Source organism: Fistularia commersonii, chromosome 12, assembly GCF_037954325.1.
Source record: "Fistularia commersonii isolate RoL2024-O1a breed Wild chromosome 12, RoL_Fcom_v1.0, whole genome shotgun sequence".
NCBI lineage: Eukaryota > Metazoa > Chordata > Actinopteri > Syngnathiformes > Fistulariidae > Fistularia > Fistularia commersonii.
The window spans coordinates 8,459,155-8,472,318 of NC_141295.1; the positions used below are offsets into that span (position 1 = coordinate 8,459,155).

The 13,164-nt window shown below is 45.3% G+C and overlaps 2 protein-coding genes across 2 annotated transcripts in view; one reads left to right on the top strand and one right to left on the bottom strand.

Moving 5' to 3' along the window:
* cntf (ciliary neurotrophic factor) overlaps positions 1–4,426 on the bottom strand; it is a 4,872-nt gene extending 446 nt beyond the window's left edge. Inside the window, exons 1-3 of the mRNA XM_086156818.1 lie at positions 4,097–4,426; positions 2,035–2,349; positions 1–1,944 (exon numbers count right to left, since the gene is read on the bottom strand). The exon at positions 1–1,944 is cut by the window's left edge and continues 446 nt beyond it. Coding sequence (XP_086012944.1) covers positions 1,777–1,944; positions 2,035–2,349; positions 4,097–4,216 — 603 coding nt within the window. The 5' untranslated portion in view covers positions 4,217–4,426 and the 3' untranslated portion in view covers positions 1–1,776. The remainder of the gene's footprint in view (positions 1,945–2,034; positions 2,350–4,096) is intronic.
* A 7,560-nt stretch (positions 4,427–11,986) lies between these two features.
* Positions 11,987–13,164, top strand: LOC147228688 (uncharacterized). Its single transcript, XM_086156833.1, has 2 exons — positions 11,987–12,214; positions 12,376–13,164. The coding sequence occupies exons 1-2, from the start codon at positions 12,132–12,134 to the stop codon at positions 13,028–13,030; spliced, it is 738 nt and encodes a 245-aa protein (XP_086012959.1). The 5' UTR covers positions 11,987–12,131; the 3' UTR covers positions 13,031–13,164.

The following is a 13,164-nucleotide window of genomic DNA, read 5'->3' on the forward strand; positions in this document are numbered from 1 at the left end:
ACAATGTTTTACTATCTCTATTTTCATCATATTTATATACTGTTTATAATGGATAAATATCAGAATATTTAACTGGTCTTTTAGTTATTTAAGCCCCTTCTATATATGTAGCAAGCATACACTTGAATGATAATGTATCTACAGTACAGTAGAAGAAAGGCCAAAAGCAGACTGCAGATTTCAAACTGGTACATGTTGATTCAAAGGTGCCAGATCAGATGTAAAGCACAAACGGAACAGAGTGCTTCGATATGAAGCAAGTGGGACATGTAACTACTCAGTTGTCCCAGTATTTCAACTGTCGGGCTGCCACCAGCAGCGTGGCAACAAAGAAATCAAATCTCATTAACGAGTCATTATCAATGTGACAATGGACTGGCCCAATAGAGAAATCTCAGATCAAACAATAAAATGTTGCCTTCAAGTAATAATGTATTTGCCAGGAGCATAAACTGAAGAGTTCCTCAGGTTAAGTTTGACTTTTCAACATGTGCAAAAATAACTGAGTGTAAAATGGCAAACAGTGCATCATTTTGCCTCCCCTTAACTACATGGACAAACAATTCAGCTTTGTGATCTAAATTTAAGGATCTCAAATAAATCATCTGAGTGCATGGCTGAAACTTATCTATGATGGCCAGTACTTTACTCACAGTGTGACACATTTGACACCATTTGTTTTCTCAATTTCTTCATTAGATCATCCCATTTGAACATATTATCAATCATTAATTTCTAATAATGGAGCCAAGTTTTGCTTGTTTAGGGCATAGTCAATGACAAGTTTTTTATAACAATTCAAAACATTACATTTCCTTGTCATTCAGAAAACAAAGGTAAATCATATTATGTGTGCTACTTTTAAACATTAAATAACAGTACATTGCTTATAACATCATTTTATAATGGTGGCACAATAATGTGTTGCAAAAAATAAAATAAAATCATAGGTAGATAATCTGACAATGGAGCAATATAATAGCATCCTTTACACACTAGAGGGTGGTGTTACATACATTTTTTTTCCCACCTGCACTGACCATTCCCAGGTGGTACTATAAACAGGATGATTTAAAGCCAGTGTTCAAAGCATTAGCAATAAAGTGAAGGATAAATAATATTTCTCACAATGTGTCCCTCGACAGCTATCTCCAACCGCAGTAGATTCTGGTTGTAATATTCAAACAATGAATTAACCTGTACATAAGAAGCATCACATGGATAATTTAATAACAAGTAGAAGAAGCATACCCTAATTTTGAAGGTTTCAGACTGTAAGAAAGAAAGAGTTTGTTTAAAGAAAGAAAGAGTGTAAAAAAGCATAGAAAGAAAGAAAGAAAGAAAGAGGACTTTGGTAAAAGATACATTCTCATATCATTATATCTAAGAACAGAATTAAAACCAGTGTTAACAATAAAACAATGGTAGTTTTTCACTTCTTGTTACTTAAAATAGTCCAGTAAAAATAAATACTATCAGCTGGCAGGTTACGGTTATTGCTGCTTGTTCCCTTAAGTGCACATGTTCATAAATAACTGCTCATCTCCCTTGTCAGTAGGAATCCTTCTATCTCTCAAATGGGTATCATCATTCAAAGATTTTACTTTTTCTCTATTAAACAACTTTTTTTTCTCTGAGCCGTGCTAAAACCCCTAAAAAATTCATTTTCCTTCTCTTTCTTTCCACTGTCTAAAAATGATGTTCCTATTTTATAACTATGCTCATTTCTTGCATCATCACTGATGCTGAATTTTACATTTTTCTCTTTTCTCCCTCTTATCTTCGATTTCTGAGGTTCCTGTGCCGTGCGGTCCTCACTCGCTCCTTAGCTATCACCGAGGGCAGGGACTTCAATGTCGTGATTGTCATCTTGGCCCAGTAATCCACCTCTTTAAAGATTCGGAAAATCCAAAGTTTCAATTCAAACATGGTGGAATCGTGAACCTGTCAATAAAAACAGATCAAAAAGGTCAGCATAAACTTGAGCACACCGATATCTAAATCACCCGACACCATGTTGGGATTAATGCCTACCTCCAATCCCTCCAAGCTGGGAGTCACCACTGCTGGACCATCAACAGCTTTGAGAAGTTCTCCAGTATTGAATAGGAGAAATGAGAGCTGTTCCTTTACCACCTTCCTCTGGGTCTCGTACTCACGATTCTCATCACTTCCCATCTCCTCCTCCTCTTTGGTGATGGCTCTCCCAAGCAGGCCTTGGCACTGTAGCAGAGCGGTGTGGATGCACCACAGCCTGTCCCTGGGGTCCATTTGGGGGGAGGGAAGGGGGACAGTCACCATACGACTGTCACCCACTGCGATATCTACGGGAAGGGTCTCTTTATGTCTCTTGAGGGAAACAAAAGTGTTGACAGTGAAGATCAGAGTAAAGAATGGAGAGAAATAATTATGAAGAAAAAAAAAGGGCAGTGTTCGTTGATAAAAAAAAAACAAAAAACACATGGATATTGTAACATCACATTAGATAGAACCATGACACCATTTTTGCTAAGTGTAATGATTTGACTTTGCCTAGCATGCTTGAGAAACGACTGCCAAACACAAAAATGTTATTTTTTTTAATTAACAAATAAAATATAATAAAAGGCTATGTGAAGTATAAGGAACAAGAGGTTTGTACCGCATGAAAGCAAATACAATTTTTGCACAATATATGACGTGAAATGTTTTTTCTCTCCTCACACTTTGGATGCAAAACCTATTTGAAAGTATATGCTTCATTGTCAGTAGCCCAAATAACAATAAAAACCCCTCCAACCACAAATTAAACAAATTAAACAAATCTAAATTGTTTTTGTTTACTCTCTTGAATTTTTTAAATCAGAAAAAAATAACTTGGAAATTTAATATTTTGCATGACCACAACCAAGCCTAGCTCATGCCCATTTCAAGTCTGCACTGGCCCACTGCATTCTGTTATATGTAATACTGAATTATTAGTGTGCAACTTCCTCCAGCTGACATGCCAAAACCCAACTTGGTGAAGAATGACTGATTTACATCACTGTTACAACATTACCGTTGTTGGAATAATGGAATAATGATGTATAAAGCCCAAGAAGTATAACTTAATTATGAGCATAAGACGAAGGTGTTATGGAGTCGTTTATGATGAAGTTTCATACCGGGTTTCTTCACAAGTGCAATTATAGTTGGCATCAGTTTTTGGTAAGTGAGTGAGTTGTGAAGCCTCGGGGCACCCATATGACTTTATACTGAGGCGATAATGCTGATGGCAGCATGCAAGTTAGTACCTGTGTGACAGAATGGCATAAGGTCTTGTGAACTAAGTGGGGAATTACACGAATTACACGGACCCCAAAAGTTCCATCACCATTGCATTATTGAAACGATAACTTTTACAGGTCCATAATGTACGTACATTTTTTTAAGAAAATGTGACGTCTGATGACATCATGATGTGTTTCTAAGAATGCATTTTGGAAACCACATGGAAACACGGTCAGTGATAGGTGTGTGTGCAAACGTTTGTAATAAGAGTAACCAAGATAATTGAGAATTCCCCAGGATAGAGGGTCAAAACAAAAAAGTTAGGATGATGTTTTTTTTATTTACAGGCTGTCTTTCTCCAGTGATCTTAGAGTTGTATTACTCAGTCACTCTCATACCTAAAAACAGACACATGACTGAAGAAAGCAGTCACAGAGGTTGTAAAAGATTTTAAATCTTTGTTCCAACTCACAGGGGAGCTGTTCCAGTCAAACACCGCCCATTGCCATTCCTAACCCCCCTTTATATTTACCCCCTGCTGTCTAAGAAATACTTTCTTTTCTCACATAAAACAGCGTCTCTCTCTTATCTCTCTTTGCCACACATCCTTTACATACATCTTATTTTTTTATCCTCCCCCCTCTTCACGTCCTGTTATATGCATTTTACCTATTTGCTTCTTCTTTACAAAGCAATCAGCAGGGGTGCATACACATTGAAAACAGCATTGGTGAACAGTCGTCACACTCACACACACACACACACACACCCGTGCGCGTTTACACGCAATTACCAAATAGCTTCCAGTGGGGAGGGGGGGGACAAAGTAGGTTCTTCCACTTACATAAAGTTCCAGTAAGATGGAGCAGTCATGTTGGAGCTGCTCGGCCATGGCCACCGCTCGGGCCGCGGTGCTTCTGCCCTGAACCGAGCCGGTGGTTCCTCTGGTTCTCCTGTCTGCCATTCGACCTGTTAACGGTGCCAGTGTCGCACTTCTAGCCGGGGGAAGGTGGGCAGGCACCAGCCGAGCGGGCCTTTCTACTGGTTTGTGATCATTTTACGCCTGCGTCATTCAAAGGACATCGATTCCGGTTGATATCCGTCTTGTCCGGCTCTTCTTTTACAGCCTTTTCCGTGAAGCCGACCTTATGTCATTCACGGTTCGGATGTGTCTGAGCTGAGTTTCCCGGCTAGTCCGACCCTGTCCGCTTACCACTAACTTACAGAGTCGGTGGCCAATTCACTCCGCCCACTCCCTAGGAACTCGATGACAGGCAGAAGGAATTTATACCGGAGGCGGAGAGGCGGAGGGGAGGAGAGGGGGGTCTGTCCCCCGACGACTCCCTTAATTGGTCTGTGGTTGTGTCCTCTTCGATTTGATACGTGCAACTCTTTTGCACGGCCGACTCTACGCCCAAAGCATCTTCGCATCTTATTCTCTGGTCACAAATGTTGTGTGACTTGAGATATAAAAATGTATCTATTGCCTTCGGTGCAATAAGGTGGCTGTGGTGTAAATGATTTCTCGGTGGATAAATATTTTATGATCAAGAAAACAATAAGGACTCTGTAGATTGGGCTGTGCGATCAAATTCCAGATTTCAATAAAACAACAACAATAATAATAATAACAATAACAATAATAATAATTAGTGTTATTATAGTTTTATTATGATCATTATCATTATCATTATTATTATTATTATAATCATTATTGTTGTTATTATTATTGTTATTATTATTATTATAACAACAACAATAATAATAATGATTATATATGGGGTGCGATGAATTCTGAATAATAATAATCATTATTATTATTACTATTATTACTATTATTCTTATTATCATTATCATAATCATTATTATTATTATCATCATCACTATTATTATTATTATTATCATCATCATCATCATCATCATTATTATTATTATTATTATTACAGGTAGTAGTAGTAGTAGTAGTAGTAGTTGTTGTAGCAGCAGTAGTAGTGGTAGTAGTTGTACTAGTTGTAGTAACAGCACCACCATAATCAAATCACTAGTAGTGGTAGTAGTTGTACTAGTAGTAGTAACAGCACCATCATTATCAAATCATTATTATTATTTTGCTTATTGTTAATAATTGTCAGCATTATCATTCATTCATTATCTATACCCGCTTATCCTGCAACAGGATCGCGAGGGGCGAGGGAGGGGTTGGTGGAGTTATAGACTGTCCCAATCCCAGCTATCATCGGGGCGAGAGGTGGTTAACGTCCAAGCCAACATAGAGGGAAGAACAAACATTCGCTTTCTTATGCACACGTCTGGACAATTTGAGGGTCTTTGGTCAGCCTGTGGACCTGGAGAAGGCATTCGGCCGTCATACCGGCTGTTCGGTCCCTGTATGATCAGTGTTGGAGCTTTGACCGCATTGATGGTTGTAAGTCAGAGCCGTTTCCGATGAGAGTTGGACTCCACCAGGGCTGCCCTTTGTCACCGATTCTGTTCAGAACTTTTATGGACAGAATTTCTAGGTGCAGCAAGGGTGTCGAGGGGATCCGGTTTTGTGGCTGGCAGGATTGAGTCTCTGCTTTTTGTAGATGATGTGGTTCCGTTGGCTTCATCAGGCCATGTTCTCCACCTCTCACTGGAACGGTTCGCAGCCGAGTGTAAAGCGGCCGGTATGAGGATCGACACCTCCAAATCCAAGACCATGGTGCACAACCGGAACTGGGTGGAATGCCCACTCCAGGTCAGGGAAGAGGTTCTGCCCTAAGAGAAGGAGTTCAAGTATCTTGAGGTCTTGTTCACTAATGAGGGAGGGATGGAGCAGGGGATCGATAAGCGGATCGGTGTGGCGTCTGTAGTGATGCAGACTCTGCACTGGTCTGCCAAAACGCAAAGCTCTCATTTTACTGGTCGATCTACATTCCCACCCTCACCTATGGTCACGAAATACTAGCGGCCGAGATGCACTTCCTCCACAGGGTGGCCAGACTCTCCCTTAGAGATAGAGTGAGAAGTTTGGCAATACGGGAGGAGCTCATAGTAGAGCCCCTGCTCCTCCGCATAGAGGGAAGCCAGATGAGGTGGCTCAGGCATCTGGTCAGGATGCCTCCTGGACGCCTCCTGGGGGAGGAATTCCAGGCATGTCCATCTGGGGGGAAACCATGGGGAAGACCCAGGACACGCTGGAGAGACAATGTCTCCAGGCTGGCCTGGAAATGCCTTGGGGTCCCCCCAGAGGAGCTGGACCATGTGGCAGGGGAGAGGAAGGTCTGGGCCTCACTGCTCCGGCTGCTGCCCCCGCGACCAGATAAATGGGGGAAGATGGATGGATGGATTGTTATCCTGCAGCATGTTTTTGGACTGTGGAAGGAAACCAGAGAACCCGGTGGGAACCCACACAAACATGGGGGAGACATGGGGGGAAATGCTATTATTATTGTTGTTGTTGCTGTTGTTGTTGTTGTTTCCCATGCCAGCTGGGATTGGCTTCAGTTAAACTGTGCACAGGATGAGTGGTATAGAGAATGAATGACAGAATGAATGTTCTTTTCCTTTTGGCTTTTCCCTTTAGGGGTTCCCACAGCGAATCAACCTTCTCCATCTGACCGTATTCTCTGTATCCTCCTCTCTCACATCAAGTACCTTCATATTCTCTCTCTCTACGTCCATAAAGGACGTAGAGAGAGAGGTCTTCTCTTTGGTCTTCCTGTAGACCTCCTGCTTAGCAGCTCCAATTCCAGCATTTGTCTACGAATATTGTGGTGAGTCTTGGGGTTTATGTTGATGCTTGTTTTTTGTGTGATTTGGGGGTTTGATGGGGGGTTGATTTTCCACACTCTCTGTTGCTCTGGACTGTTGACCCCAAAGTACCTGAAATCCTCCAACATATTGATCTCCACTCCATGTAGCCTCACCGATCCACCTGGGTTCCTCTCATTCACACACATATAGTCTGTCTTGCTGTGACTACCCTTTTCAGCTCTCACTACAGATCACAATGTCATCTGCAAACATCATGGTCCATGGAGATTCCTGTCTAACCTCATCTCTCAGCCTGTCCATCACCATTGCAAACAAGAAGAGGCTCAGAGCTGATCTCTGATGAAGCCCCACCTCCACCATGAACTTCTCTGGTACCCTTACAGCACACCTCAGCACTCTCTCGCAGCCAGCATACATGTACTGCACCAATCTGCATCATACTTCTCTGCTACTCCAGATTTTTCCATAAAGTACCAGAGCTCCTCTCTTGGCACCCTGTCATATGCTTTTTCTAGGTCTACAAAACCCAATGCAGCTCCCTCTGACCCTCTCTGTACTTCTCTATTAGCATTCTTAAAACAAATACTGCATCTGCATCCATTGTACTCTTTCTAGGCATGAAGCCATACTACTATTCACAAATGCTTATTTCTGCTCTTAGTCTAGTTTCCACTTCTAGATACTTCCATACCCCCACAGGTATTTCATCAGGACCAACTGCCTTTCCACTCTGCAGTGCCTTCTTCTATTGTCAGGATCTCCTCTCAGCAGCCGAGAGGAGACACGGCTGGGTCCCAATTAAAAATCAGCGCCAGCTGCAGCAGCGACCAGCTGCCGCTCATCAAGATCTCTATAAAGAACAGTGGCATGCGCCGCCTGGCACCGGAGAATTGCGATTCTCCACCTGATCCTGCGAGTCCGCCTTGTTGACCACCGGACCCCAGCCCTGCGAGAGCCCCCTTCGGACCCCAGCCCTGCGAGAGCCCCCTTCGGACCCCAGCCCTGCGAGAGCCCCCTTCGGACCCCAGCCCTGCGAGAGCCCCCTTCGGACCCCAGCCCTGCGAGAGCCCGCCCGACCCGTGACAGAATTCTCCGGCCAGTATGGACCGGGGAGCCCACCATCGGGGCAATCTGCTAGTGGCCCTGACCATGCGAGACCAGAGGCTTGGACAACCTGAGAGGACACTATGTGACCTAGCCACTTCTCTGCACCAAAGTCAAAGCCAGATTGAGCACATCAACGCCCAGTTGGGCCAGATCTCCTCGATTCTAGCCCAGATGTCTCAGCAGAATCCACCGGTCCCTGTTTTGGAACCAGCCCCTCGACATCCCCCCGTGAAGGAACCTCATGTGCCAGATCCCCCGCGATACTCCGGAGACCAAGGTGAGTGTGGTGATTTCTTGCTACAGGTCTCACTGGTGTTTGGTCTGCAGCCGATGACTTACCAAACGGACGAACAAAAGATCGCCTATACCATCTGTCTACTCACCGGAGCTGCACTACGCTGGGGGTCGGCGGTGTGGCAGAAGGATGGACCGCCGTGCCGGTCCTATGCCGCCTTCACCGCGGAAATGAGGGCGGTCTTTGACCACCCTCTCCAGGGAGACGATGTGGCGAAACGCTTGGGTGACCTCACCCAAGGGGGACAGAGCGTGGCCGAATATGCTGTCGCATTCCGGACCCTGGCGGCGGCGTGTAACTGGAACGACTCGGCGTTGCAATACGCCTTCCAGAGGGGACTCAACGAGGAGCTGAAGGACCAGCTGGCAGTGAGTGATGAACCACCGGACCTGCATGCCCTGGTCAACCTTGCAATCCGGATAGACAATCGTCTCCGCGAGAGACGGCGGGAGAGGAGGACCCAGGGTCCCCCTCCGGACCGTGCCCGTCCTTTGCCCTCGGCCCAGAGTTCCGCCGCATCGGGGGAGGAACCCATGCAGCTGGGCAGAGCGCACCTCACCGCTGAGAAGACTGCCCGGTGGCGCCGGAACGCCTGCCTCTACTGCGGTGAGGTGGGCCACTACGCCACCACCTGCCCGGCCAGGAAGGGAAAAGCCGGGGGCCGCCAGGGACGGGGGTCCCTGGTGAGCCGTACAGTGATCTCTTCCCCACTGTCTCACCTACGGGTGCCGGCCTCGCTGGAGTGGGGCATGTACCAGCGCTCCGTCCTGGCACTGGTAGACTTGGGGGCAGAGGGCAACTTTATAGACGAGGCCCTGGTTAAAGAGCTCCTCATCCCCACCACATCCATTCAACCGCTGCGCCGTGTCACTGAACAACCGCCAGCTGGCCCAGGTTCAGCGCCAGACCGTCCCAGTCCGCATCCGGATTTCAGGTAACCATTCCGAGTCAATCTTCTTCACCATCCTGACGGGACTTCACTTCCCCCTGGTGCTCTGGTTCCCCTGGCTGCAATATCTGGTGGACCGGGAGGGCTATGGCCCGTAGGAGAGGTCGTGGGTTCCGGCTTGGCGGATTCTGGACCCCTCACTAATCCGGCAGTTCCACCGCGACCACCCAGGCTGGCTCCACAGGGCGCTGGGATGCGCTTGTTGAGGCGGGGGTACTGTCAGGGTCTCCTCTCGGCAGCCAAGAGGAGACATGGCTGGGTCCCAATTAAAAATCAGTGCCAGCTGCAGCAGAATTGCAATTCTCCACCCGACCCTGCGAGACCCCCTCTGGACCTTCGGACCCCGAGTACCGGTCAGAAATAAAGAGACTTGATCTAACTCCAGTTCTGGTGGTGTGGTTCCCTGCCTGACCCGTGACTTCTAATCTCTGCTACTTTGGTCTACAAAAGTCACCTTCTGACTCTCATTTTCCTCAATCAGCTCTTTGAAGTACTCTTTCCATCTTCCCAACACTCTTCTAGCATCTGTCAGTACATTTCCCTCTTTATTCTTAGTTACCCAGACCTGCTGTACATCCTTTCCATCTCTGTTTTGCCAACCTGTATTGCTCATTTTCTCCCTCCTCACTGTCCAACTGAACATTGTAAGCCCTTTGTTTTGCCTTTTGTTACCTCTATCTTTACCATATCCTAAAAATCGCTATGCTGTCTGGCTACACTCACCTACAACTACTTTGCAGTCACCTATCTCGTTTAGGTTACCTCGTCTATACAAAATGTGGTCTACCTTAGTGCTCCTACCTCTGCTCTTATAAGTTACCCTATGCTCCTGTCTTTTCTGGGAAAAAAGTGTTCACTACAGCCATTTCCATCCTTTTTGCAAAGTCTACCACCATCTGTCCGTCTACGTTCCTATCCTGTATACCAAATCTGCCCATCACTTCGTCATCCCCTCTATTGCCTGCACCAACATGCCTATTGAAGTCTGCACCAATAACCATTCTCTCAACTCTGGGGATATTCTGCATCACTTCATCTAAATCATTCCAGAACTTCTGCTTCACCTCTTACTCACATCCGACCTGCGGGGCATAGCCACTGACAACATAGAGCATCACACCTTCAGTTTCCAGTTTCAGACTCATAAGTCTGTCTGACATTCTTTTCACCTCCAGAACGTTCCTAATAAACTCCAAGATAACTCCTACTCCATTTCTCTTCCTGTCAGTACCATGATAGTACAATTTAAATCCTGCTTCTAGCTTTACTAACTTTCCAACTGGTTTTCCTACTACCATTCCCTATTTTATTACCAATATTCCCAATAATAATCAAATTATCTATATTCAAAGTCCCTACTCTCAGTCCCAGACTCCTGCCTTTCCTCTTCTCTCTCTGCTTCTGAACACACCTTCCTCCTCTCCTTCATGCCACAGAAGCCCAGTTTCCACTGGTATCCTGTAGGTCATTGGGCCCAAGGGCGGTCGTTGTTAACAGGGGCCTCGACCGATCTGCTATGAGAGGTTTGGTTCGCATGTTTGGTTTCGGCCCTTCCTGACGCAACCCTCTGCATTTATCCGGGCTTGGGACTGGCTGAGGGAGCACTGGCCTGTGCCCGCCCCAAGGCTAGCTAAGGGAGGGAACTGGCCCGTGCCGCCCTGAGACTGCAATACATAATGGATAATAAAAAATCTAATTAAAAATAGCAGTATTGTTACTGTTACTACTACGATTACAGTACAGCTACTACTACGACTAAAAATAATAATTCTGTTTGTGCAGTATGGTGGCATAGGGGTTAAAGCTTCAACCTCACAACAAGCAGGACCCTGGGTCAGTTTCCACAGGGGGCCTCTTTGTGTTTGCATGTTCTCCCCATGACTGCTTGGGTTGCATCCATGTTCTTCGGTTTCGGTTCAAAAACACGTAGAAGGTGGATTGGAGACATCAAATTGCCTCTGCAAATGAGAGAGTGAATGGTTGTTTGTTTCTATATGTGGCCTAGCGATTGACTGTACTTTGCCTCTCACCTGATGACAGCTGGGATTGGCTCCAAGCATCCCTGGGATCCTGAGTGCAGGATAAGCGATAAACGATGAATGAATAAATGAATGAATGGATGGAATAAACAGATGATCTTTAGACAACAGTTTCTCATGTAAAGGAGCAATCGATCTTTGTGTTAATATGTTGCAGACAGTGAAATACTGTTCCGATAAGGTACACACACCCCTTTGTGAATGGAAAGGTTTATTTATTAACTTATTTATTTTTACACAAAACACTTGCTTTTTTCTAGATCTGGAAAGCTAAGCTGTTGCCCGGGCTACCCGATTCAGCAGACAACCAAGAGATCCCGAGTGTTTCAGACCAGGGCCCTTGGAGGACATGAGATCGAGTCTTGAATATTGACAAAAATGCCAATAAGTCACAGTTACAAACTTTGATCTTAAACTTTGGCTTTCAATAACTTCCTGTCTGTTGATTTGATTCCCACTTTTGAGGACTAGTGGTGCAATACCACACCCCAACACTAGATGGCAGCTGCAGCCACTGCTGATGTAAACAGTGACCGGGCCGAGGTGACAGCGGCTAACAACCATGGCGCTATGGTTTTAAAAGGAAAATGTGTATTTTTTTTCTAATAGTTTCGTCTGATTTGTGTGTTTGCTTTTATGGACGTATGATAGGGGTGTCAACTGTAAAATTCGAGATTTAGAAGACGGTATTATAATCATTTGTCAAAGAGACGGCGCTAACTAGCTTAGCGGGATGAACTCTTTGGTTGGATACGGAGTCTCCTCGGAGTCTGACAGTGAAGGGGAAGTGAAGGATTTCAGAGGCGGTATAAATAGGTAAGCAAACAACTCAGTGTGATCAGATATTTTCAAACAAATCATGAGTCGTTTGGTATCGACCATATATATCGCGCGAGCTTACAAAGTTATTTTTTTTCTGTCCGGTGTCTTAATATGTTAAAACTAATTCTGCAACTTGTTCCTTTTTCTCTCTGGAGAACTGCACAATCCCCCAGTACTGAAACGGATGTCCGTTGCGACAAAAAGAGCCGGAACTATTTGCTGGAGTCAGCCTCCAGTGAATCAGAACCAGAGGAAGAGGCTCCAAAGCCATCTCCTTCACTATCTGAAGCAACGATGCCTTCTGTTCCAGCCAAGCAAGCCCTTCCTGCCCCTGCCCTGGGTTTCCCAGCCTCTCAAAAACTCCCCTCTCCTCTAAATGCCTGTTCTGACAGCAGTGTGTTTGCCAATCCATTCAAGGCCCAGGCAGATCAGAAGCTCAGCGCTTTGCAAAAGCATGTCCCTCTCACGATGCAGGCCAAACCCTCTCAGATAGGAGGGAAAAGGGTCTGTGTATCATACAGGAAAGACGGGAGGTGCAGATTTGGGATCAAATGCAAGTTTGCACATGATAGTGATCTTCAGATAGCAGTTACTCCGACTGATAGTCATCCAGCTGTAAGCCATACAACACCTGCTCAGTCTGAATCCTTTGCAAGTGGATCCAATGTCCCTCAGCAGGAGAGAGAGGATGGTTTGGAAGGACAGCGTTTGAAGAAGAGGGTTGGACTCAGTAACACTTTGATTCCTCCTAAAAGAGCGATGAAGCAGTACACCATGCTGAGGGACAGAGAGCGACTGAATATGTCCTGATGGGAATTTTTCATGTCTATGGCATTGCACTGTCGCTCGGCAATAGTACATGACACACCCGTGGTTTCAAAAATGGATCACTGACATTATGTACTATGAAAGATGGCAATAAAAATATCTTTGAACTTTCCAAA

Coding starts and splice junctions, on each gene's coding strand:
- LOC147228688 (XM_086156833.1), top strand. CDS start 12,132: ATGAACTCTTTGGTTGGATACGGAGTCTCCTCGGAGTCTGACAGTGAA. Junction 12,215..12,375: donor TTCAGAGGCGGTATAAATAG/GTAAGCAAACAA, acceptor TTCTCTCTGGAG/AACTGCACAATCCCCCAGTA.